The sequence below is a fragment of the Sus scrofa genome, chromosome 3 (genome assembly GCF_054392235.1).
Source record: "Sus scrofa isolate SSC_HxYL_T2T_F1_AM1 chromosome 3, Sscrofa_HxYL_maternal_Yorkshire_Landrace_v2.0, whole genome shotgun sequence".
Taxonomy (NCBI): Eukaryota; Metazoa; Chordata; class Mammalia; order Artiodactyla; family Suidae; genus Sus; species Sus scrofa.
Genome location: NC_139385.1, coordinates 52,523,984 through 52,550,626, shown reverse-complemented (window position 1 = coordinate 52,550,626; position 26,643 = coordinate 52,523,984). Strand labels below are relative to the sequence as shown.

Genomic DNA, 26,643 nt, shown 5'->3' with positions numbered 1-26,643 from the left:
TGACTTCTGGCCAGGACTGACTGGCAAAAGTGGAAAAAAGTTCCCAAGGTGAGATGACTATAAAGATATGGTAATTACTTATTTCACATCTAGCACAGTTAAAACCCTCCAATTTTCAGAATTCTGGAACTTCTATTTTTATCTCCTGTTCTATTGATTAAAAATACATTTTAGGGGAGTTCCCGTCGTGGCGCAGTGGTTAACGAATCCGACTAGGAACCATGAGGTTGCGGGTTCGGTCCCTGCCCTTGCTCAGTGGGTTAACGATCCGGCGTTGCCGTGAGCTGTGGTGTAGGTTGCAGACGCGGCTCGGATCCCGCGTTGCTGTGGCTCTGGCGTAGGCCGGTGGCTACAGCTCCGATTCAACCCCTAGCCTGGGAACCTCCATATGCCGCGGGAGCGGCCCAAGAAATAGCAACAACAACAACAAAAGCCAAAAAAAAAAAAAAAAAAAAAAAAAAAAAAACATTTTAATCTTCCAAGTACAGGCTTAGTGAAGAAGAAAACTGCACGATTTGGCAGCTGATAACAAGAAATCTGGAATCAGACATACCTGGATAGAAGCCTTACTTTACACTTGTAACTAAGTAAGATGACTCTACCCAAGTTTACCTCGTGCAGAAGGCTGTTACAAGTAGAAATGTGTATGTACCATAGCACTTCACACAGTGCATGCAGTGCCAGTACGCTACAAGCAGTAACTATTGGTGCAGCATGTCCAGCCCAGCAGCACACCGGATCTACGTGACCCCGGCACATTTCGGTGGTGCTCCCTCGGGAACCCCCAGCATGGAGTTACTGTCTTTCAGGTTCCTTCCAAGAGTCCACTTGTACAAATATTAAGTAAACAGGAAAGACTTCACTAAAGGTTTCATTAGGGAGAGAGGGGAGGGAGCTTAAATCATATACCCATCCCACAGCAAACAAATTCCAAGTCATTATTTAACAGTTCAGCTTGCCCAAACACCTCTAGATGGCCTTATAAGGGTGGGGAGCAGGGTGTCTTCTACCTTTCACAAGGCACTTGGCTCCTGGCTCCTCTAGCCAGAGTGGGGTCAAACTCTTCCTGCCTATCAGGAAGAAGAGGTCAAATAAGCACCTATCACAAAATATCCTACAGCTGCAGGGTCCAGTAGGGAGGCATGTTGTTAACACGTTGTTATTCAAAGATGCCTAAGGAACTCATATCCACAACAAGTATTTCTCATTAAAAAGAAAGCAAATAACCACCAACACTTTCCCTAGAAGAAACGGAAGAATAAAGTTCTACCTCCTACCAGAGCTACAGACAAAACCAGTTGATGTATTTATAATAGGAAAGAGAAAGATGAAAATTCAATTTTCTTACTATATTTCAAAGCACAGTTACATTAGCTACGAGTCTGAATGGTGTCTGTGATCAGTAATAATCAATCCAAATCACACCATGAACCCAAGCTTAATTAACAAACATAAAAGCATAACATACATTTAGCTTTTAGAAAGGAAATGAAAATAAAAGATATTTAAAACATTTGCTCACAATAATGCTGGTTGAGAATGTTAAGCATATGTTTAAATACTACCTGAAAACGATACACTTTCACTTTATTCCCCAGTTGGAAGCACTAAACTAAAATGCAGGTATGTGCCTATTATGTAACATACTTAATCAACTTCATGAAGCAAAAAGACAGAAGAAATAAATCTTTCTCTTCTGTATACTTGTATTGTTGCAAAGAAATCATATGACCTAAGGAAAGCTAGAACTAAAATACCAATTTCCTGATTCTAAATCCCTCTTTTCGAAATCTCGGAAATAAAGAATAACAGCAGCTGGAAACATAATTATATCACAACAGCCAAAAATCCAAAGTTTCTTATCTGTTCCAATTTCCTAAACAAATATTACCTGCTATGCTTAGCAAGTAAATATCATGGCATTTATGTATATATCTGTCATTACATGCTTATGTAGCAAAATTATTATATGAATACTTACATACTGCTCAGAAAAATTAAAGTCACAAATATCATACATTTTAAACACTAATCCTTCTTTTTTTTTGTCTTTTTGCCTTTTCTAGGGCCACACCCACAGCATATGGAGGTTCCCAGGCTAGGGGTCCAATCAGAGCTGTAGCCACCGGCCTAAGCCAGAGCCACAGCAACGCCAGATCCAAGCCATATCTGTGGCCTACACCACAGCTCACGGCAACGCCAGATCCTTAACCCACTGAGCACGGCCAGGGATCAAACCCGCAACCTCATGGTTCCTAGTGGGATTCATTAACCACTGAGCCACGACGGGAACTCCTATTAATCCTTCTTTATATTGAGTCATAATTCCCCTCCCTGTAAACTTTAGCCTTTGGTCTGAGTTCTTGAGTTTGCATCTTCATTTCATTTGACCAAACGACGAGGCTTCAGGCATAAGCAGAGATCTGAGACAGAGATTCAAACCACAGACTTTCTATAAAATCCTATAATGTTGGAAACAAGTCAGAGGTCATACCCCCACTGAAGGAGAGATGACTACACAAGACAAAATTCTGGGATGCCTTCAAAGATATAAAACCCCACAAAGGTACCAAGGATAATATGGTAGGGTCTCCAAGAAGAACCACAGAGTCAATCCTCTCGATTTGGGATAAATGCCTGCTCTTGAGTCTTAGACAGCTTTCATTATTAACTACTGTGCAGTGAAAGCCAGAAATAGCTTTCTACTAGAATACAGTAGTTCTTTCTGAAATAGAAAACAATCTACAAAAAAAAAAAAAAAAAAAAAAGTTAGGAGTTCCCATCGTGGCGCAGTGGTTAACAAATCCGACTAGGAACCATGAGGTTTCGGGTTCGGTCCCTGCCCTTGCTCAGTGGGTTAACGATCCGGCGTTGCCATGGAGATGTGGTGTAGGTTGCAGACGCGGCTCGGATCCCACGTTGCTGTGGCTCTGGCACAGGCTGGAGGCTACAGCTCCAATTTGATCCCTAGCCTGGGAACCTCCATGTGCCACGGGAGCAACCCAAGAAACAGCAAAGAGACAAAAAAAAGAAAACAATCTAAGTTTAAAATATATTTTATAATGGAAACTGTGTAGAGAGAATTTGACTCCAAAGAGAGGTTGGGGCTTTGCTGTCAGCTTCTCGGAATGGGGGTTGCCATACCAGATCTTAGGGTGGGACTAGCCATAACCAATAGCCTTGGGCTGGCCATGCCAGGAAAATAACCATGTGACTTAAGATGGGGTCATGCAATATAAGTCGACCTGGAGGCAGAGTTCAACCAAGTGGGACCAATCAATCGATCATGTTTATGTAATGACGCCCCATTAAAAACTGAACTGTGAAGCTCAGTAGCACTCCTGGCAATACCTATGCTCCTTGTCACTTATCAATGCCAGGAAGTTAAAGCATCCTGAGAGCCATGGGAGCTCTCTACCTGGAACTCTCCCAGATTCAGTCCAGTGCATCTCTTCTTTGGCTGATGTTTACATGTATCTTCTTCTCCCTATAATAAACCATAACCATGTATATAATGGCTTTCAGTGAGTTCCATGAGTCCTTCCAGAAAATTATCAAATGTGAGGGTGGTTTGGGGAACACCCCAAACTTGCAGTTTGTGTAAGAAGTGAGGATGGTCTTGGGGGTTGTGCCCTTAAACTTTAAAGTTTGGCTAACTCTGGATAGGAACATAGTTTTGTTTATTTCTCAGTGTAATTCTGAATATTTCTAGAATCTTGCCTTGTGTTGTCATCTCCCCTTCAATATGGGTATGACCTTTGACTTGCTCTCAATAAACAGAATATTGCAAAGGGATGGCATGTATATGATTGCATGTGCATGGCTGCTACAAAGACTGTACTGCCTTTCTTGCTGGAACCGAATCTCCTTTCTGGCTGTCAAGAAGCAAGCTGCCATTATTATGAGCTGCCCAACGGTGGATGTCACCCTGAAAAGAACTGAAGGTGACCTTCAGCCAACATCAGCAAGAAATTGAGATCCTGAGTCCTACATTCTGCAGCCAAGAATCCCATGGACTCACATACTTTTATCTTAATCTCTGAAATGATGGTGTAGCCCTAGCCAACACCTTGACTACAGATTTCAGGTGAGATATAAGCAGGGCCATGCCTGGACTCCTGACCCATAGAAACTGTGAGGTAATAAATGTTTGTTATTTTAGGTCACTAAACTTGTAATAAATAACCAATACAAGCAGTAGTATTCTTCAGATGCAATATTAGAGGGATATTTCTACAATGAAAATAGAACCATGTCTCTCACTGGCTTAAAAATCTCTCAGTGGTCTCTCACTGGCCACAAATAAAGCTCAAACACCACAGCAAGATACAAAAGACTCTCCTTAACGTGACCTCTAGTCCCCTGGTATTGTCTTAATATGTACCATCCCCATCTGTTCCCATTCTCTCTCTCTTAAACTAGCCAAGCTCCTGCCATATACAACTAATTAAAATTCTTCTCAATGGTCTACCCTTCTTGTGTTGCTTCCACTCCTAGAGCATTCATCCCTCTGGGCCTGCCCCCACCCCACCCATCCCAATCCCACCTCTCCATTTTCTCAACAAGGTCAGCTTGGTACAGCCTCTGTGGCTTCACCCTCTCCCAGGCCACTGCAGAACCCTGAACACATTTCTGTGTAGCAGGTCCCACTGTGCTTCTGCTGCTTGTTTGCTGCCCTTCTTGATCACATATAAACCCTTCCTCCTTGAGGTGAGAAAATGAGTACTGCTTGTCTTAGTTTATGTTTCTATCCTTCTGGCAGAGAAGTGGTACTCAATAAACTACTACATGAATGAATGCCAATAAACTTATTCACTGATCATAACTTTTCAAGAAAAGGTGTTATAATCCACAAAATAATCTTCAGGAGTACAAAGTATCAAACTGTGTATACCTTTAGCAAATATGAATCTCTAAGATTCTCTAAATCTAACATCTATCCAGTTCATTTTTCAACATCCTGTTAAGCTTGACACACAACATGAAACAATCAATACCTGCTGTTTCATTATTAGATATTTTCAAAGACTTTAAAGCCATAAAATTTACTATATCAACCAATACCAGAGAATATCACAACCAAATTTAAAATAACTCACATTCAAATAAAAATGTGAGTATTCAAATCTTAGTTTATCCAAGCTTTAATTTAAAAAGCTCTAAAGCCTGTTTTGAATAGAAAACAAATCAGTATTCTTTCATTTTCTATTTAATAAAATACTTATCCATATTCATGTTTCTTCAATTTTTAGCTTAGAGAAAAAAATGTTACCCTGATTGCTAAAAGTACCAACAAGCGATAAAATTAAAATGAATCTTTAAAGATGTTCACATAGTTGTCTAAAAGTACCACTTCAATTTTTTAAAAATCAAATTTAATATTAAAATAATATCATTTCCTTAATTTAGCAAACAGGAATATCTTTTGTCACATTATCATGCACTAGATATAGTTCCCAGTGCTATACAATAGAAAATGACAGAACACTGTAAACCAGCTATAATGGAAAAAATAACAATATCATTAAAAAAAAGAATATCTTTTGCTATGAAACTCCAAATTATAAGTAAAATTTATTTTTAAAAAGCTGATTCTGAAACTTGAGTTTTTTTTAATATGTAACAATAATAAAGGGGAGAGGGCTCTAAATGACTAAACTAAAAAATAATTTGTGGAGGAGTTCCCATTGTAGCACAGTAGTTAACGAATCCAACTAGGAACCATGAGGTTGGGGGTTCGATCCCTGGCCTTGCTCAGTGAGTTAAGGATCCGGCGTTGCTGTGAGCTGTGGTGTAGCTCACAGATGAGGCTCAGATCTGGTGTTGCTGTGGCTCTGGCATAGGCAGGTGGGTACAGCTCTGATTCGACCCCTGGCCTGGGAACCTCCATATGCCGCGAGAGCAGCCGTAGAAAATGCAAAAAGACAAAATAATAGTAATAATAATAATAATTTGTGGAGTTCCTGTTGCGGCGTGGGGAAACGAATCTGATTAGGAACCATGAGGTTGCAGGTTCAATCCCTGGCCTCACTCAGTGGGTCAAGGATCTGGCGTTGCCACGAGCTGTGGTGTAGGTGTAGACTTGGCTCAGTTCTCACGTTGCTATGGCTGTGGCATAGGCTGGTGGCCAAAGCTCTGATTAGACCCCTAGCCTGGGAACCTCCATATGCTATGGGTGCGGTCCTAAAAAAGACAAAAAAAAAAAAAAAAAATTTGTGCTACAAATAATTTCTACATTGGAAATTTCTTGGCTTTATATTAATTCCAGTATTAGAACAGTATTTGTTTTATTCCTCATAAAATTAAGAGCATAGGTTATGCTTTAGTTTGGTGTTTTATTTCATTCAAAAAGCAGATGTTTTATTTCTGAGAGAGCAATAAAATGAAAAGCATGATTTTTAAACTGTGCCATCTTCATAAAAAAATATTCACAAAAACATGAGTAAAAATTACATTACATAATAAAAATAACACAAATTTATGGTAATCAGTAGAAGCAGTCTGAGTACAGCACTTAACAAATATTTTAAGCACAGTTCTCTAGTACAACACACTACATTTCACCCTAGAGAAGGAATGTTGGCAAAGATCATTACCAAATGGAAAGTGCTTTTAAAGCTGCTGGGCCCTGAAATTCTATTCAGCAGTTTGAAATCATTCCACAGCTTTTCTCATTCACCCTCCCACTTGGGGCTATTGCAAGCCATGACCATCTATTGAGGAAAACCGCAAAAAACTTCAAAACAGCTACAACGGTAGGCTCTTTTTTCCAAATATTATTTTAAATATCGTTTGTTAAAATGTGACATCTAAGAATCTTGGTAAATGTAAAGGCCATATTTAATTTTTTTAAGTTTCAGTTACTTTGAACAATTGTTTTTAACAAGCACTTTAGTATATCATTGTCTAACTTTAATATCCATTCAGGCAAGAACAGGGTGCTGCAAAAGTCACAAAACCATATTATTCTTAAATTTCAACCATTGGTTTTTGACAAACTGGTAACTACAATGCAGCACCAGCAACTCTGAGTGATTCTGGCTGAAGTTACTTAAGAAAAGTGGAAAATGTGCACCACCAGATAAAATCCAGTGGTGAGCCTAAAAGTATCCTTCCAATTTCTTTCTTTATTTCTTCATTTTTCAGTTTAAATTTTAAAAAGCAATGCTATTAACTAAAAACAATATCTATAAAAATTATAAAACTAAGAAAATTCAAATTATGACTTTTCCAATATCCTGTACTGCCTTAAAGTAAGTGTTAATGACTACTTTTCATAATGTTTAAATTTTAAAACTGTTCTTGGAACTTGTTTCTGTTCATACCACTACAAATCAAGAGTTCTTATAAAGTACCAAAGTTGAAATATGATATTTCTAACTCACATGAGACAGGATCATGGGTCTTCATGTTAACTATTTAAATTACAGGTATCCTAAGAAGATTTCAACTGTATACAAGTACCTTTGTTCAAGGCACCTAACTATTAAAAAACTGAAATTGTCAACAGTGCTTGGATTTTTGATAGAAAAAGAACAAAAACCACTTTCTGAAACTATTTTTCAGAAGGTCATCAATACATAAAAACTTTTAGCATCTAATTAAAGATCACTAAGGGTTAAATACTTGTTCTCTAGTCCCTACTGCGTACACTCTGCCAAAAAGTCCTCTAAGCTTTTAAATATTGCTTCGATGGTCTGCGTTTTTACTTCCAGGGAAAAAGAGAGTATTGTCCCACAGTCAGCAGGCCACTAGCTTATTAACTTCCAGACACCTTAATTTTTGCTAAAATGAAGACTCTGCAATCTACACTTCTCTTGTTCCTGTTTGTGCCTCTGATAAAGCCAGCACCACCATCTCAGCAGGACTCTCGCATTATCTCTGATTATGGAACAAATAATTTTGAAGAAACCTTATTTAGCCAAGATTATGAGGATAAATACCTGGATGGAAAAAGTATTAAGGTATTTTACTTCTACTCTAAATTTAATTTCTAAAATAATCACCCATTTAAATGCATGTTTTTGTTTTTTCTGACTGTATCTGAGGGTAAATGAGTCAAAATAATTCAAAATAACTGTCCATAAGATGATAATTTTAAAGTATGCATGCTTCCCAAATTAATAAACAGAATCTATGATGACCAAACAGTATCTGTAGCAACCAAAACATGAAATTTAAGGAAAACTAAACTTTAAGATGATTTCTGACCAGTTGAGATTTATATGCTAATGTTACACAATGCCCTATATTTGTACAGTAAAATAAAATAGGAGAAATATGTATTAGGAAATAAAGATGGATTACTAGCTTAAGGTTTATTGTTTTAGGAAGAAGTGGTTCAAGGGAATAAACAGAAGGGTACTGCTTATTTGGATTATTTCAGTATTTCATAAGAATTCACATATGCCAACTATACACAGTATCAAAAAATGAAAACTACTTGATAAGGGGCTTAATTTTTCATCAGTTTCAACAATTTAGAACCTATCATTTTATCAAGTATCTGTAATTGTCGTTGAGCTAATACTGTACAGGGATGACTTTCATACCACATCTTTCATATTCTACTTCAACAGGGGCTAAGTAATTACTTGTGGTTTTACTGGCACACAGAAATGAACTCTGGGAAAGGAAAAAGTTAATACACCACAGAAGTATCTGTTGCCTGCCTACTGTGTGTCTGTATGTCCGTCTCTCTTTCACACACAGGCACAAAATGAAAAATGAGAAATGCAGCCAAATACATAATAATCTTGGTTGCTTCACAAGTTCTTCACTATAAATAAGATTACAAAGATTTTAAGAGTGAACAGTTATAAATGCTTCCTTTTAATGCTCTTTTTAGTACACATGAGCAAATGTTAACACTACAATTTCTTTCAATGGAGTTGGTTAATAGCCATTATCATCATCATTATTATTTAAGTATATATAAGCTTAAAGAAAAAGGCCCATCATAACAGCAAGCTTTTGGTTCACATGGCTGATTTGAATCTATCAATCAGTTAAAAGAATACTTTCGAAATCCCTTGGTCCCTAAAATGTAGTAAGTAAAACTTTACCCACTTCTTCTCTTTACACTGCTTTAGAAGTCACTCTATCTTAATATAAAGGCGCAGACCAAGATATTTGTGAAGCAGAGTAGAATTCAACAGCATTTAATAGACAAACAGAGAGTGGAGGGCTGTTCAACCAGAATACTTATAGGAAAAAGTTGTCTGTAATCCCTTAGTTTTACAGTCCAAATTGGGCATATCGCGCCTGATAATAAATTTGTATTTTTTCAATAGGAAAAAGAGGCTATCAGAATACCTGATGAGAAAAGTTTTGAATTACAAAAAGACGAGAGTACAATACCATTATCCCCCAAGAAAGAAAACGATGGTAAGTATGAACACTCTATCATCAATTTTTTTAAAAAGGGGTTTTTAAAAATAGCTTATAATGGGAGTTCCCATCATGGCTCAGTGAAAACAAATCTAAGTAGCATCCATGAGGATGCAGGTTTGTTTCCTGGGCTTGCTCAGTGGAATAAGGATCTGGCGTTGCCATGAGCTATGGTGTAGGTCGCAGACGGGGCTCGGATCCTGCGTTGCTATTGCTGTAGCATAGGCCAGCAGCTATGGCTCTGATTTGACCCCTAGCCTGGGAATCTCCATATGGGCGTGGCTCTAAAAAGACAAAAAAATGCTTATAATGGAGCTTTATTCCTTATAGTAATCAAAAATTGCATCAAAATATAGTAAATTCAAACAGTGGAAGTTTATCTCCATCACAATCATAGAGTCAAACAGGTATATTGGGAGCACTCATCATTGACCATTCCATATTATGAGTAAGAAAGGTGAAAGAGCAACATTGAAGAACAACCAAAGTTTAGTCTAAGTTTAGCTTCTACAAAGTGTGCACTTCTGTCTATATAAAAATCAATTTAAGAAATACCTGTTTGGAGTTCCTGTTGTGGCTCAGTGGTTAACGAATACGACTAGGAAACATGAGGTTGCGGGTTCAATCCCTGGCCTTGCTCAGTGGGTTAAGGTTCCGGCGTTGCCGTGAGCTGGGGTGTAGGTCGCAGACGCAGGTCAGTTCCTGAGTTGCTGTGGCTCTGGCGTAGACCAGCAGCTATAGCTCCGATAAGACCCCTAGCCTGGGAACCTCCATATGCCGGGGGAGCGGCCCCGGAAAAGGCAAAAAAAGACAAAAAAAGAAAAATCTGTTAAACACCACGTATTTGCAAATACTATGTAGCCTGAAGAAAAGGTAAATAAAATACAATTCTTAGCATTAAGAAACTCACGGAAGAGAGAGTGATGTTTAGATACATAAATAATTATAACGTACATTTTAATTAAAACAACAGAAAACTTATAAAATAACAAATTACAAAGTCCTGCTTATTCATTTCTATTTGGTTTATTCTTGCTCTATCACAGAATATTATTTCCCATGATAATATGGAAAAAAAAATCACACACAAATTTCTACACTGCTACAGTAAAATTAAAATGGACCAAAACAGAAAATGTATCTTAAGTAATCTGAAAAGTATTACAGTGAAAATAGATTTGAAAAAATAGAAAGACATCCCTTGCCCTTAGACTGGATGATTTAATATCACAAAGATGTCAACTCTCCCTAAATATGTAACAATGAACTTCTTGGGAGTTCCCATCATGGCTCAGTGGAAATGAATCTAACTAGTATCCACGAGGATGCAGGTTCAGTCCCTGGCCTCACTCAGTGGGTTAAGGATCTGGCGTTGCTATGAGCTGTGGTGTATGTCACAGACATGGTTCAGATCTGGTGTTGCTGTGGCTGTGGTGCAGGCCAGAGGCTACAGCTACAAGTCAACCCCAGGCCTGGGAACCTCCACATGCTGAAGGTGTGGCCCTAAAAAGACAAACAAAACAAAACAATGAACTTCTTTAAGGATTTGGTAAGCCTGATTCTCAAGTTCATACACAAAAAGAAAAAAAAAAAAAAAAAAAAGGAGTTCTGTTGTGGTGTCGCAGGTTAAGGATCTAGCATTGTCACTGCAGTGGTCTGGGTTGCTGCTGTGGCACAGGTTTGATCACTGGCCCAGGCACTTTCACATGCTGTGGAAATAGCCTCCCCGCCAAAAAAAGCTTTTATACTTTAAAAAAGTGTAAAACTAATGTATGAGTGAAAAGTTCACAGACAGAAATATGTGTACAAATTTAGTAAATAATAAAGACAGAATTTTTAATCACTGAAGCAAAGATGATACTTTTAAAACCAGTGGCTAGAACAACTAAGTAGTCAATTGAAAAGGGATGCAATTAGATCCTTATCTTACATAGAAAAATGAACAACAAAAAAATTAGAGTCTGGAAGTTAAAGGTGAAACCATAAAATACTAGAGGATAATCAGGGTATGGAGTGTCTCAAAATCTAGAGATGATAATAGAAAAGATTAATAAATCTGATTTCATAAAATGAAATATTTGCACAGCAAACCCCATCATAAATGAAGCCAAAGACAATCAAAATTGACAAAAAAAATTGGTTGTTGTTGTTTTTTTAGGGCTGCATCTGTGGCATATGGAGGTTCCCAGGCTAGGGGTTGAATCGGAACTGTAGCCTCAGGCCTACACCACAGCCACAGCAACACCAGATCTGAGCCGTGTCTGCGATCTACACCACAGCTCATGGCAATGCCAGATCCTTAACTCAATGAGTAAGGCCAGGGATTGAACCTGTGTCCTCATGGATGCCAGTCAGATTCATTTCCACTGAGCCACGGCAGGAACTCCAGAAAAATATTTGTAATATATATCACTGATAAAGAGCTAACATCTCTAGTTTATAAAGAACAAGTAAAAATCCAGGAAAAAAAGAAATTGATCAACAATCCATTGGAAAAATGGGCAAAAGATATGAACAGACAATCCACAAAATGATATAAAAATGACTCTTACACACATAAAGTGTTCAGTCTCACACATGGAGAAGTGTAAGTTTACATTACACTGAGATATAATTTTTTGAACTATCTGACAAAAATTAAAAGTGTGACAAGATATCAATACATTCTATTGACAAAACTGTGGGGTATCAGACAGTGACATATGTTGCTAGTGGCAATGCAAACTGGTACAAGAGACAAGAATTTGGTAATATCTAACAAAACCAAATATGCATTTGGTCAGGAATTTGGCAATGTTTAACAAAACCAAATACACATTTACTTTGTGACATGGCAGTTGGCATCTAAAAATTTACCCTAAAGACACATTTCCAAAAATAAGAATGTATATATGCAGATTCACTGATGCTTTGCTTGTAATTGCAAAATACTGGAAACAATCTAATTATGCATACGTTGAAGAGTCATTGAATAAACTATGGTATATCCACCCAGGGGAATACTATGCAGTTGTAAAGATAGATGAGGAAGATCTTTATAATTAACAGGAAGTGATTTCCAGAAGATATTATGTGAAAAAAAAAACCAAAGTGTAAAAGAGTATCTGTAATATGCTGTCTTTTATCTAAGAATGAAGGGGATGTAAGAGAATATTCATGCAGCAGCTCACTTGTGTAAAAAGTACAAGAGGGGTACTTAAACAAACTGAGACTGGTTGCCTATAGGTTACAGATGGGACTGGGGGTGGAAAAGAATGGGAGACTGGAACTAGGGGTAAAGGGGAAATGGTAGAACTTCCCTGAGTATACACTTTTAGGGTAGATTTGATCTTAGAATGAGGTTATATTTTACATAGGCAAATACATTTGTAAATAAAGTAAAAAAGGATAAGATTAAAAGAACCCAAATTTGCAAACAAAGAGAAAAAGAGAAACTTAATTCCATTTCAAATGAATCAAAGTAACCCTTAAACACAGTATTTTGATTATATACTTTCAGGATAAAAATAAAATAAAATAGATGAATAACTAAAATTCCCGTGAGTAGATTTGTTTTCCACAGTGTGATGGGTTAGCAGTATTGAAACTACTTAAAGTGTGTTCTAGGACTGTGTAAAGTAAATATGCAGGGTATAATAAGAGGCAGGTTTCTCACTGTCAGAGAAGGGTGTTACAAATATGCTAAGGGGTAAGGCTACACTGAACACTGTGGAGATGGACTACATTGAAAGATATTAGCATCAACTCACGGTTTATATACAGAGATACAAAAATAGATACAAATGTGTTTGTCTCCTCATGTGAGTGCGTACATGTATAAATACATATGGTGTATTTATATTTTTATGAGTATATGAGTACAGATACATGTATATATGTACCATATACTCAGGCATACATGTATGTATATATATGTCTATATATGTATACATGTGCATTACACAGTATGATTATACACATATGGGCATGTACTATGTGTATCATATATAAAGACAGAGCCAGGAGTTCCCTTGTAGTGCAGTAGGTTAAGGATCTAGCATTGTCACTGCAGTGGTTAAGAGTGCTGCTACGGCGTGGGTTTGATACCTGGCCTAGGAACTTCCACATGTCATGGGGTGCAGCCAAAAAATATAAATAAATAAATTTAAATAGGAGTTCCCATTGTGGCTCAGTAGAAACAAGTCTGACTAGCATCTATGAGGATGCAGGTTAGATCCATGGCCTTGCTCAATGGGTTAAGGATCCAGTGTTGCCATGAGCTGTGGTGTAGGTCACAGACGTGGCTCAGAGCTGGCATTGCTGTGGCTGTGGTGTAGGCTATCGGCTATAGCTCTGATTTGACCCCTAGCCTGGGAATCTCCATGTGTTGCGGGTATGGCCCTAAAAAAATTTTTTTTTAATTTAAAAAAAATTAAATAAATAAATAAATAAAACAGAGAGCCCAATACACATACATATATTTGCCAGCGCTCTCTGCTGAAAAGAGCCCGGAAGCAGTGAGATCCCAGTAGCAATGAGCACATCCATACTCAAATCTTGGTTTCTAAGTAGCATTCTCCACTAAAATGAACCAGTACTCCTTGAAGAAACAGCTGATTTCAGGATTGGGGAAGAGAAGAGGCAAGATGGGTGGTCTAAGACATCTTAGCATACCAGAATATTAGTAAATTCTCAAAGAATAGTGAGGACAATTAACTTTTAATTAACCAAAATATTAAAAATACATAGTAAATTTGTAAAAGACATACAAGACCAGTTCACTGAAATCTAGGCAATAATGCTGAGAGAAATTAAAAGAAGACTTAAATATATGGATAGATACATTATGATCAAGGACCAGAAAACTCAGTACCATCGAGAAGTCAATTTTCCCCAAATTCATCTGCAGATTCAATGCAATCCCAATTAAAATACTAGCAGGCTTTTTGAAAACAACAAGCTGATTCTAAAACCTGTATGAAAATGCAGAGAACCTAGAAGAGTCATAACAACATTAAAGAATAAAATTGGGGATTTACCTTACCTAATATCAAGACTTATTACATACAATGCTACAGGAAGTAAGACATTGTATTAGAATAAAAATAAATAGATCAACGGGACAGAATAGTCTAGAAATACACTTACACAACATGGTCAACTGTTTTTTTTACAATGGTACAATGTAATTCAATGGGGAAATGATAATCTTTTCAAAATATGGTGTGAAAAGAGTCAGATAGCTATAGGAAATTAGAGAAAATGAACTTTGACTCTTCTTGACCCCATATATAAAAAAATAAATTCAAAACAGACCCCATACCTAAATATAAAGAGCTTAACCACACAACATTTGAAAGAAAATATAAGATAAAAACTTAGTGGTTGGCAAAGATTTCTTAGCTAAAACACAAAAAACAAGGAAAAAATTACAAAAACTTACATATGAGAAAAAACACAAAAAAGCATGAAAAAATGCAATACAAAAAGCATGAAAACATAGAATCAATTTTTCTTCATTAAAACAAAAAATGTCTGCTCTTAAAGAGACTTTGATAAGAAAATAAAAAGATAAGCCACAGACTGGAGGCAACCATGTGCAAAACATAAATTTGACAAATAACATATCTACAAAATATCCTTTTTTAATTCAAAAATAGTAACATTAAAAACCCATTTTAAAATTATCATAACCCTGTAAATCAACTATACTTCAATAAAACTCAAAAATAAATAAAAATTTTTGGAGTTCCTGTCATGCCTCAGCAGTAGCGAACCTGTCTACTACCTATGAGGAGCAGGTTCAATCCCTGACCTTGCTCAGTTGGTTAAAGACCTGGCATTGCCATGATCTGTGGTGTAGGTCGGCAGCTATAGCTCCAATTCAACCTCTAGCCTGGGAAATTCCACATGCTGCCGGTGGGGTCCTAAAAAGACTAAATAAATACATACATAAATAAATAAAATTAATTTTTTTTCAAAACCATTTTAAAAACAGGCAAAAAATATGAATACACTTTACCACAAAAATGATGTGAATGGCCAATATATATATGTATATAAAAAGATGCTTAGTACATTTGTCATTAGGAAAATATAAATTAAAACACGAGATAACACAACATATCTTACTTGAATGGCTAAAATAAAAAAGTCCAACCATACTAAAATGTTGGTCAGAATGTAAAGCAACTGTTAATGTGAATGCAAAATGGCACGACCACTATGGAAAACAGTTTAGGACTTTCTTCAAAAGGTAAAATATATACCTGTAATAACACCAGCCACTCTACTCTTAGGTGTTATTCCAAGAGAAATGAGAGCATAAAGTCTATACATATGGAGTTCCCGTCGTGACTCAGCGGTTAATGAACCTGACCAGCATCCATGAGGACTTGGGTTCAACCCCCGGCCTCTCCCAGTGGGTTCAGGATCTGGTGTTGCTGTGGTATAGGTCACAGATGCGGCTCAGATCCCGCGTTGCTATGGCTGTGGTGTAGGCTGGCAGCTACAGATCTGATTTGTACCCTAGCTTAGGAACCTCCCAGGTGCAGCCCTAAAAAAAAAAAAGTCTATACGTAAATGTTCAAAGTACCTTTCTGTGAAATAGCCAAAAACATAATGGAATAGGAATAAACTGAATAATAAATAGGAAGGAATTACTGATGCATGCAAAAATAAATGAATCTCAAAATTATTATGCTGGGTGAAAAGAAGCCAGACAAAAGAGTATATACTGCATGATTCTTTTTTTTTTTTTTTTGCTTTTTAGGGACTCACTCATGGCATATGGAGGTTCCTAGGCTAGGGTCCAATCAGAGCTGTAGCTGCTGGCCTATACCACAGCTCACAGCAACACTGGATCCTTAACCCGCTGAGCAAGGCCAGGGATCGAACCTGCATCCTCATGGATGCTAGTCAGATTTGTTAACCACTGAGCCACAATAGGAACTCCCATGATTCTTTCAAAAATACAAACTAACACATAATGTCAGAAAGGAGATTAGTGGTTGCTGGGAAGGAGGGCATGAAGGACTTTTGGGGTGACAGACATGTTAATTACCTTGACTGTAGTAACGGTTTCATGGGCATGTACATATGTCAAAACGTACAAATTATACAAGTTAAATATGTGCAATTTACTGTTTATCATTTTACAATAAAAATGCAGTGGCAGGATAAAACAGCTTGAGAGTGATCACTGACTAATTTGAAAATTCGATTATCAAAATAAATATGACAGTAACATATCATAACCCATAAGATAAGGAATTCATAAGTTCATACTGACAGAAATAAATAAGGGGATATTTCACATTATATCAAAATGCCAACTAACAAATTTAGAAGGAATGATAGAATCAGAAAATCACTATTTGGCAGCTCTCCTAGCGATAAACTTTTCAAGTAATAATCACCAATAGATGAAAAAACTAAAGGGTGAATGTTTGGTGACAAACCAGATGTTTAGAATCTCAAACTGCTTTTCTTGAAGGTACTTATTAATTACAAAGTGAAAAACTAGGACCTTTACAGAGGTACTAGTACCTTTACATGGCAGTCACCAACTGACCAAAGACAGCATCATAAGGAATAAGACAGATACCACATGCTCCTGACACATGACAGAGAGGATGCAACATTATTTCCATGGTACTCCTGCCAAAAACGAGGAACCTCAGACAAATCCTAATTGAAAGGCATTCTGCAAAATAAATGTCCTGAAAAATAATTTTTTAAATTCAGAAATTTCCAAAACAGTAAAAGGTACAAAAAACAAAGACTCAGGAACTGTTCCAGGTTGAGGGAGAAGAAAGAGGCATGACAAGTAAATGTAATGAATGACATTAGGGTACAATGGGATTCTAACAGTGCCCATGATGACTCTAATTTTCAAGTTAATAGTATGCTTATTTAACTAAGTGGTTCCTCATTAGAAATGTTTTGTGCCACTCCAAGCAATAAATCAAGCTCAAGGTTACATTAAGCTCTGCTTTATGATTTTTTTTGATATTCAGATGAGGAAATATAACTTTCTGTCAATTAATTCAGGTGACTATCACTACAACAGATAGAATAAAAGATTGTGGATTATGGAATCTAAAACAAAATTCTAGAGAGTTGTCAGGTACAATATAGATCACTAGCTACTATGACCATTAACATCTTTCCTGCTACCACCCATAATTCTGCACAGTATCTTTTAAATTAGTAATAATGCTCATGATAGCAAGAATTTTATTTACCACTAGAGGTCAAATATTTTTAAACTAATCATTTTTATGATTTTGCTTCCCAATTTAGAAATGCCCACATGTCTGCTGTGTGTTTGTTTAAGTGGCTCTGTATACTGTGAAGAAATTGACATTAAAGCTGTACCACCCTTGCCAAAGGAATCAGCCTATCTTTATGCACGATTCAACAAAATTAAAAAGTTGACTGCCAAAGATTTTGCAGATATACGTAAGTTAATTTTAAATCACGTATTAGTATTCACTCTTGTTTGTATTTAACTCATGTAAACACTAGTTTGTAGGTATCTGTGGCCTATCATGTGGAGGGTAGTCATAGAGTATTTGAAATATCCATCACACTTCATAAAAAATCCACTGGTTTACTGCTGAATCTCCTTTCCATTCAGATGTCCTATGTCATCTTTCTCTACTGGTGATTTGGTATTCTGTGTTGACAGCCCATCTAACATAAGGACAACTACATCTTCTCAACCCCAATACTTCAAGATCCATTTGCCTTAACCACTTAGCATAATAATCAGAATATTTCTCCAATGACTTTTTTTTTTTTTTTTTTTGCTTCTGATGGCTACACCCGCAGTATATGGAAGTTCCCAGGCTAGGGGTCGAATTGGAACTACTGCTGCTGGCCTATACCACAGCCACAGCAACAGCAGATCCAGCCGTGTCTGCGACCTACGCAGACAACGGTAGGGCAACCCTGGATCCTTAACCCACTGAGCAAGGCCAGGGAACAAACCCACAACCTCATGGTTCCTAGTCAGATTTGTTTCCACTGCACCACAATAGGAACTCCTCCAATGACATATTTTATTTTCTACCTTCACTATGAAAACATAAGACACTGCTTTTATGTACTTTAACTCTAGTTCTTAAATATGGCTGCATATTAAAGTATTTTTAAAATAAATACTGATACCAGGTCCTAATCCCGAGAGATTCTAATTTCGGTCTGGGGAGAGGCTCAGGTGTTGTCATTAAGTACAACCAAACTCCTCAGATGATTCTAATAGGGAAATAGTGCTAAGAGCAGTGCCATTTAACTTCTTCCCAGGTCATTAAAAATCTTGGACCTCTGGTGTCCTAGCAAATGTTACAACAGCTTGCCACCAGGGTGATGCCACAGCACACCAAAATTCCCTACTTATGCAGTGCTGAGTTCAAGTCCTGGATCACTAATCCCTCATAAATTTTCTAAATTTCTATGTTGTCAAATGCTTCTGAAGAAAATCACACCAAGAATGCACACTGGTCCCATTACACACTTATGAGATTAACCATAATTGAATTCATGCTGTCACTGGTAATGACCAACTGCCTGAATACAGCTGTTCCTCATTATTTGTGGATTCCATGTTTTCAAACTCATCTACATGATAAAATTTATTTGTAACCTCAAGATCAAAACTTCTGGCACTTTCATGAAAATTAAGACAGTGGCAAAAAATGTAAGTCAGCCAGATGAGACTGAGTGAGATGTTCTGTCCGTTGACTCTGCTTTTATACTGTAACAGGTGTTAGATTTAATGCCAAATTTTTTCACATTTTTGTAGTTTTTGTTGTTTAAAATGCTCCTTAAGTATAACGCTAAAGGGCTGTCTAGTGTTCCTAAGTGCAGGAAGGTTGTGATGTGCCTTACAGAGAAAAATATGTATGTTGGATCTTCATTTAAATGTAGTTACAGTACTGATGGCTGTGAGTTCAATGTAAATATATCGACAATATATACTAAATAAGATGCCTTTAAAAAGAAACACATAAAATTTTGTAGAGAAAATGATGAAAATGTGTAACAAGAGGCTAGAACCCTGTATATTCCCTAGGAGCAGTGGTTCCATACTCACCAATTTGGCATTTGTGTTGACTTCATAAACATGACTGCCTCAAACAGTGAGAACTGACTATATTTCCTAATTATCCGAGACAGGAAAAAGGGATACACACATACAAACATACACTGAATTTCTCTGTCACCACTTTAATAAATTAGGGCCCATTCTTGTTTTTGCTGTTGTCAAGCAATAAAGCATGGAGAGATTAAGATAGTATATCCATAATCAGGATGCACTGTGCTGGCCAAATCCATAAATATTTGCATGATTCTATTCAATAAAATGTTGCTTTCAATAATTTGCAACAAAGAATTTCTTTCAAACCTATATTGAGAATTCAAACAAAAAAGGATGGGAGGACTCTATTAAGTTCCCTTCCAAACTTGAGATTCTAGAACTCGAGTGAGAAAGGGCATCAGTGTCAATTACATGGTAAAATACTAAGAATTCATTCTACAAAAGTTACTGAGCTACTAACTACAGACACTCTACTGGACACTAAAAATAATACTTTGAGTTACCTGTTAAAGCTTTCCATCACTCCACACAGTTAAAAATTTATAGTAGAAATATGACAGAACACTGTAAACCAGCTATAATGGAAAAAATAAAAATCATTATAAAAAATAAAAACAAGTATCTTTAAAAAATTTTAATTTCATTATTCTTATAATATTTTCTGTATTTTTTGAATATCTTTCCTTAAAGCTAACTTAAGACGACTTGATTTTACGGGAAATTTGATTGAAGATATAGAAGATGGCACTTTCTCAAAACTCTCTCTGTTAGAAGAACTTATACTAGCTGACAATCAACTACTGAAACTTCCAGTTCTCCCTCCTAAGCTTACGTTATTTAATGCAAAACGCAACAAAATCAAGAGTAGGGGAATAAAAGCAAATGCATTCAAAGTAAGTATTTTATAGTATGGCTAAGGACAGCATAGTATCAGTTCTATTATGACATAATAAAAGAAACTATGGTCTTTAAAATTTTGTTGTAAAACTATTTTAATGTAATAAATGAAGACATGATTTACATAGTAAGTAATGGTACTCTCGGGCTTATTCAGTCCAGCTTATGCCTCTACCTCATTCAAAATACATAACCTTGACCTTGTTTCATGGAACTGCATGTTGTCACATCTGTTTCCTTTGTTCACACAGCAAAAAAATTATCTATACAAACAAGGTGTGTACCCTTATGAACCAATACTCTACAAAACCTCAAAACGGAAGTTTTCCTTGTGTTTCATCTTCCTTACACTATTAGTAATTTACAAATGCCAGAAAAAAATAATATTTTTTTTGTATTATCATAAGCTTATTTATTGAAGAAACGGAGATCATTTATTTATTTATTTATTTATTATTTTCCCACTGTACAGCAAGGGGATCAAGTTATCTTTACATGTATACATTATAATTACATTTTTCTCCCCCATCCTTTCTTCTGTTGCAACATGAGTATCTAGACAAAGTTCTCAATGCTACTCAGCAGGATCTCCTTGTACATCTATTCTAAGTTGTATCTGATAAGCCCAAGCTCCCATTCCCTCCCACTCCCTCCCCCTCCCATCAGGCAGCCACAAGTCTTTTCTCCAAGTCCATGAGTTTCTTTTCTGAGGAGATGTTCATTTGTGCTGGATATTAGATTCCAGTTATAAGTGATATCATATGGTATTTGTCTTTGTCTTTCTGGCTCATTTCACTCAGGATGAGAGTCTCTAGTTCCATCCATGTTGCTGCAAATGGCATTATGTCATTCTTTTTTATGGCTGAGTAGTATTCCATTGTGTATGTATACCACCTCTTCCGAATCCAATCATCTGTCGATGGACATTTGGGTTGTTTCCAATGTCCTGGCTATTGTGAATAGTGCTGCAATGAACATGCGGGTGCACGTGTCTCTTTTAAGTAGAGTTTTGTCCGGATAGATGCCCAAGAGTGGGATCGTGGGGTCATATGGAAGTTCTATGTATAGATTTCTAAGGTATCTCCAAACTGTTCTCCATAGTGGCTGTACCAGTTTACATTCCCACCAACAGTGCAGGAGGGTTCCCTTTTCGCCACAGCCCCTCCAGCACTTGTTATTTGTGGACTCATTAATGATGGCCATTCTGACTGGTGTGAGGTGGTATCTCATGGTAGTTTTGATTTGCATTTCTCTTATAATCAGCGATGTTGAGCATAAAAAATAATATTTTTAAAATGGCTATGGCTGCAGCATATGGAAACTCCCATAACAGGGGAGGGACTGAATTCAAAAAACAACAAACAAAAAACCCACCAAACCTAAAACAACCACACCAATGATTAATAATACTGATCTGTGTCTATGTCTATATTTATATATTTATACATTTGTACAAATATGTGGTATACAGCTTGAATCCTGTGAAGAAATGCACTGACCTCAACATCACTCAAATAAAAGCACCTTTTACTTTTGCAGAAATTGAATAAACTCTCCTTCCTCTACCTGGACCACAATGCCCTGGAATCCGTGCCTCTTAATTTACCAGAAAGTCTGCGTATAATTCATCTTCAGGTATGACTGCTCCTTTTGCAATATCTGACTTCAATTCAAATTACTATGGGTCAACCTTACCATTCATTAGGAAACTCACTTAATTACATGTAAATTTTGTCCATTAAAAATATCCATATTAAGGAAAGAAATAACGGCATTTGTAGCAACATGGATGGACCTAGAAATTATCATGCTAAGTGAAGTCAGTCAGACAATGAGACACCAACATTAAATGCTATCACTTACATGTGGAATCTAAAAAATGGACATAATGAACTTTTTTTTTTTTTTGTCTTTTTGCCTTTCCCAGGGCCACTTCCTGCAGCATATGGAGGTTCCCAGGCTAGGGGTCTAATCGGAGCTGTAGAGACTGGCCTATGCCACAGCCACAGCAATGCCAGATCTGAGCCTTGTCTGCGACCTAGACCACAGCTCATGGCAACGCTGGATCCTTAACCCACTGAGCAAGGCCAGGGATCGAACCCGCAACCTCATGGTTCCTAGTTGGATTCGTTAACCACTGCAACACGACGGGAACTCCAGGACATAAAGAACTTCTTAGCAGAACAGATACAGACTCATAGACTTTGAAAAACTTATGATTTCCAGATGAGACAGGTTGAGGAGTGGTGGGATACACTGAGAGTTTGGGATTGGGAATGCTTTAAAATTTGGTTGTGATGATTGTTGTACACCTATAAATGTAATAAAATTCACTGAGTAATTAAAAAAAAAACACATTGCTATATATAAAATGGATAACTAACAAGGACCTACTATATAGCACAGGGAAATCTATTCAATACACCTAGTGCAATAACCTGTTTGGGGAAAAAAGAATGGATATACGTATATGTATAACTGATTGACTTTTCTGTACCACTGAAACTAATACAACATTGTGACTCAATGATACTCCAATAAAATTAAAAAAAAATTTCATATTTAGGCAAATGCACTTCCTGCCCAGAAGCCCCAGTTCTATCCAGAGCACAACCAAAGGACTAGGTGTGAGGTCTGCTCTTAGAGTAAGGGTTAGTCTCCAGGTGTGCACATGGCATCTCCTAGTTAACTTGACATATAGGTTTGAAGACCTCTGGTTTATGTTTCTTTCTCCAAACAGAAGTAAACCCTGCTTTTGGAGAATTCCTTGCTGACTTTATTGTCCAACATCAAGTTAGGGGAAAGAGGAAAATAAAGAGCAGATAAAAATAAACTAAAATTGGTCTTTCAGAGTCACGAGAATTTCAATTTGTTCTTTTTACTTCTTTAAAACATATTTAAGGACACAGGGAGTTCCCGTTGTGGCGCAGCAGAAACAAATCTGACTGGGAACTATGAGGTTGCAGGTTCGATACCTGGCCTCACTCAGTGGGTTGAGGATCTGGCATTGCTGTGGCTGCAGTGTAGGCTAGTAGCTACAGCTCTGATTAGACCCCTAGCCTGGGAACTTCCATGTGCCACGGGTGTGGCCCTAAAAAGACAAAAGACAAAAAAATAACATAACATAACATAACATAACGTAACATAACATAACATAAAATATATTTAAGGACAGAGTACCTGTTTTGAGTTGCTGCTCTACAACAGGTACTTTTTCCAGTTAGTATAGTCTTTTCTTATACTCAGAAATATCTGTTACATGGGTTTTACTCAGAAATACCAAGTAGTCTGTTGTTCCAAAGTAACACTGTAGACTCTACGCGAGGTTCAGATTGCTCAGAGAGGGTTTTTATACTACTATGAAGACAGATACACAGTTATGTACAATATCATTTTTTAGGTAACATATTCTGTAAGATTTCATTACATACCACACAAAAAGATGATTTCGGACTGCTAAACAAATTTTCCATTTTCTTTTCCAGGGTAACAACATAACTTCAATTACAGATGACACATTCTGCAAGGCTAATGACACCAGTTATATTCGGGATCACATTGAAGAGATACGCTTGGAAGATAATCCCATCATCCTGGGAAAATATCCCAACAGTTTTATCTGCTTAAAAAGACTGCCTATAGGGTCATACATCTAGTCACTATCAACACAACATATAAGCTAAAGTAGACACATACTTATAATCTGTTTCAACATGTCTAAAGGAGCATAAATATTTAATATTAATTTTGTATCCTACTATGAAGGAACCTACGTTTTAGGAAAGGGTGTTCAAAAATCTTACATATAACAATAACTAGAAAGTAAGATTGAATCTCTAAAACAAAGTAATGTCAATATACTTGAACAGCATTATAAAATCCTTGTAGTTTATTCTAGAATACCATTTAAAAGGTCCTTTTTTATATAAGTACTCAAACTTAAAAAGCATTACTAAGTGAGAGGACATGTCCAAAAAACACTCAAAAGGTTGTCTTTCCTGGCTGCTACTGGATCCCTGAAGCATTTAAGGCACATGCTCCAAAAACTTTGAAAACCTAAATATTTCCAGTGGTCTCCCACTCTCATTTTATGATTCATTAATATTCATTATGAAGTGGGAAATCTATTTTCTTTCTATTAAGGCAGCTACTATATTTTTACTTAGCCTGAGAAATAGGGAATAGTCTCATACCTAGGAAAAACTTTACAAATAAAGTACAATTTTTACTCTCAAATAAAGAGCTAATTTAGTAATGTTCAGTTATTCTGCTTTGTAGTCACACAGTTAAAGGATTTAGTAAAATAATACATTTTCTTTAATCAAAATATTAACATTCTGAGTCTACCATAACACATTTTAAGAAGTCAAGCAGGGAGTTCCCATTTTGGCACAGCAGAAATCAATCTGACTAGTATCCATGAGGATGCCGGTACGATCCCTGGCCTCATTCAGTGGGTCAGGGATCAACATTGCGGTGAGCTGTGGGGTAGGTCCCTGATGCGGCTCAAATCCTTGTTGCTATGGCTATGGTGTGGGCTGGCAGCTGTACCTCCAATTTGACCCCTAGCCTGGGAACTTCCATATATTGTGGGTATAGCCCAAAAAAAGCAAAAAAAAAAAAAAAAAAAAAAAAAAGTCAAGCACATCAAAATCAATATGCTTATGAGAAAAACTGAAAGTCCATTCTGTTTCTCAGAACATAGCTATAAAGTTCTTCACTGAAAGGGTTTTCAATTATGAAATATACTGCAAAATATTTTCTTTTCATATTATAGGAATAAGAATCCCATCAATAAATCTATCTGAATGTAAGACATTCAAAGAGAATTCTGTGGTGTTACAATCGTAAAACACCTTCCCACCCACCCAGACACATCCATGTTCATGCAAACAGATCATATGCTCACAAGAAAGCATCTTAGGAATATTTTTGAAATAGTTATGATTAACTGATAAGTTTATAGATGAGAAATCATCTTCAGTCTAATAGCGATGATTTGTGATGGCAACCCTGTGAGATTAAAGCTCTCAAACCCCACTTAAAACTCTTAGTCTCCATATTGCTTTGAGGTTACATATAAAATTATCAATGCTTTAGAAACAAGGGGCTAAACTATGTATATAAAATCACCGACATTGTTTCCAACATAAATTATAAATTACAATCAAGTTGGTCTCTGTATATTATTCCTAGAACAAATATTATTCCTTTTTTTTCATTTACTTCTATTTTTTGGTACCTAGAATGACTTCTTCTTTTTTCAACGTTCTCCCCATTTGCCACGTTTGACTGCATGAAGAAATTTTTTCATGATAACATCTGTGATCTCTTAAGGCCACAAAAATCACCACTGTAACACTTACTAACTAGTACACCTATTTTATTTTGGTAGCTGATAATCATAATTATACTGCTTTCTCATTTTGTGTGCATGTCTCACTTCTCTGTGACTGAAAGCTCACTGAGCACACTGACCATAGTCAATATTTGCTTTACACATTCACAGTGCCTAGCATAATAGTGAGCATATATAAACTGAATATACAGTAAACAGTGCAAAATAAAATACAGTTAAACAGAAGGGCTCTGTTTTTTTATTTTATTTGGAGAAATCGAATATTTAAACTTCACAATCTTGAATAAATCAACAAATAAATTGCAACAATCTGAAAAAAATAAGCCTCATAAAGTAAGTCTGTTGAGTAGTGGAAGCAGTACTGGGGAAAGTGATCAGAGGAGACCTTCCTCACATTTCCAGATATCAGAATAATAACATATTCCTTTATTTTTCATACAATTAAATGTAAAGAGAAAAGGCACAATAAAATAACTCTCAAATTTTAAAGAATTTAAAAGCCAGTTGTTCACATAAAATAGCAACTAGGAAAGAGCACTGGTTAAAAGGTCCATATTATCAAATTATCCTAAACAATACTTTGACACTTCTAGTTAAGAAGAAGATATGTACCTCCGTAACTGTTGACATTACATATATATATCCTTATTTATACAAAAATAATACACTGAAAGAAAGCAAAGGAAGATGGGATTAATATGGCAGAACAGAAGGAATGGAGCTAAACTTCTCTCCTAAAAACAACAAAATTACAACCAAATGCTGAGCAACCTTCAACCAAATACACTGAAAACTTTCAAAAAGAAATGCTACTCTAGAAGACAAAGAGGAGGCCATATTAAGAGGTACAAAGGGCGATTATGTGATAATAGCAACCCCATGCCTCCCAGGTGAAAAGTTCAACAGACTGGAA

At 36.6% G+C, this 26,643-nt stretch overlaps 2 protein-coding genes across 12 annotated transcripts in view; one reads left to right on the top strand and one right to left on the bottom strand.

Moving 5' to 3' along the window:
• Positions 1–26,643, bottom strand: part of CENPP (centromere protein P) — a 255,157-nt gene that overhangs the window by 166,077 nt on the left and 62,437 nt on the right.
• OGN (osteoglycin) lies at positions 6,639–25,955 on the top strand. 2 transcript variants are annotated; one of them, XM_013995780.3, is made up of 7 exons: positions 6,639–6,755; positions 7,716–7,964; positions 9,294–9,387; positions 17,674–17,832; positions 20,165–20,367; positions 21,911–22,006; positions 23,857–25,955. In XM_013995780.3, exons 2-7 carry the CDS (start codon positions 7,791–7,793, stop codon positions 24,025–24,027), a joined length of 897 nt encoding a protein of 298 aa, XP_013851234.1. In that variant the 5' UTR covers positions 6,639–6,755; positions 7,716–7,790; the 3' UTR covers positions 24,028–25,955. The 2 variants fall into 2 exon arrangements, with proteins under 2 accessions (XP_013851234.1, NP_001302657.1); NM_001315728.1 differs by lacking the exon at positions 6,639–6,755 and having other exon boundaries at positions 7,791–7,964; positions 23,857–24,027.

Excerpts from the sequence above, each read along its gene's own strand:
- OGN (XM_013995780.3), top strand. The coding sequence starts at position 7,791 with ATGAAGACTCTGCAATCTACACTTCTCTTGTTCCTGTTTGTGCCTCTG. Across the intron at positions 7,965-9,293 it reads TGGATGGAAAAAGTATTAAG|GAAAAAGAGGCTATCAGAAT; the intron begins GTATTTTACTTC and ends TTTTTTCAATAG. Across the intron at positions 20,368-21,910 it reads TAAAAGCAAATGCATTCAAA|AAATTGAATAAACTCTCCTT; the intron begins GTAAGTATTTTA and ends TTACTTTTGCAG.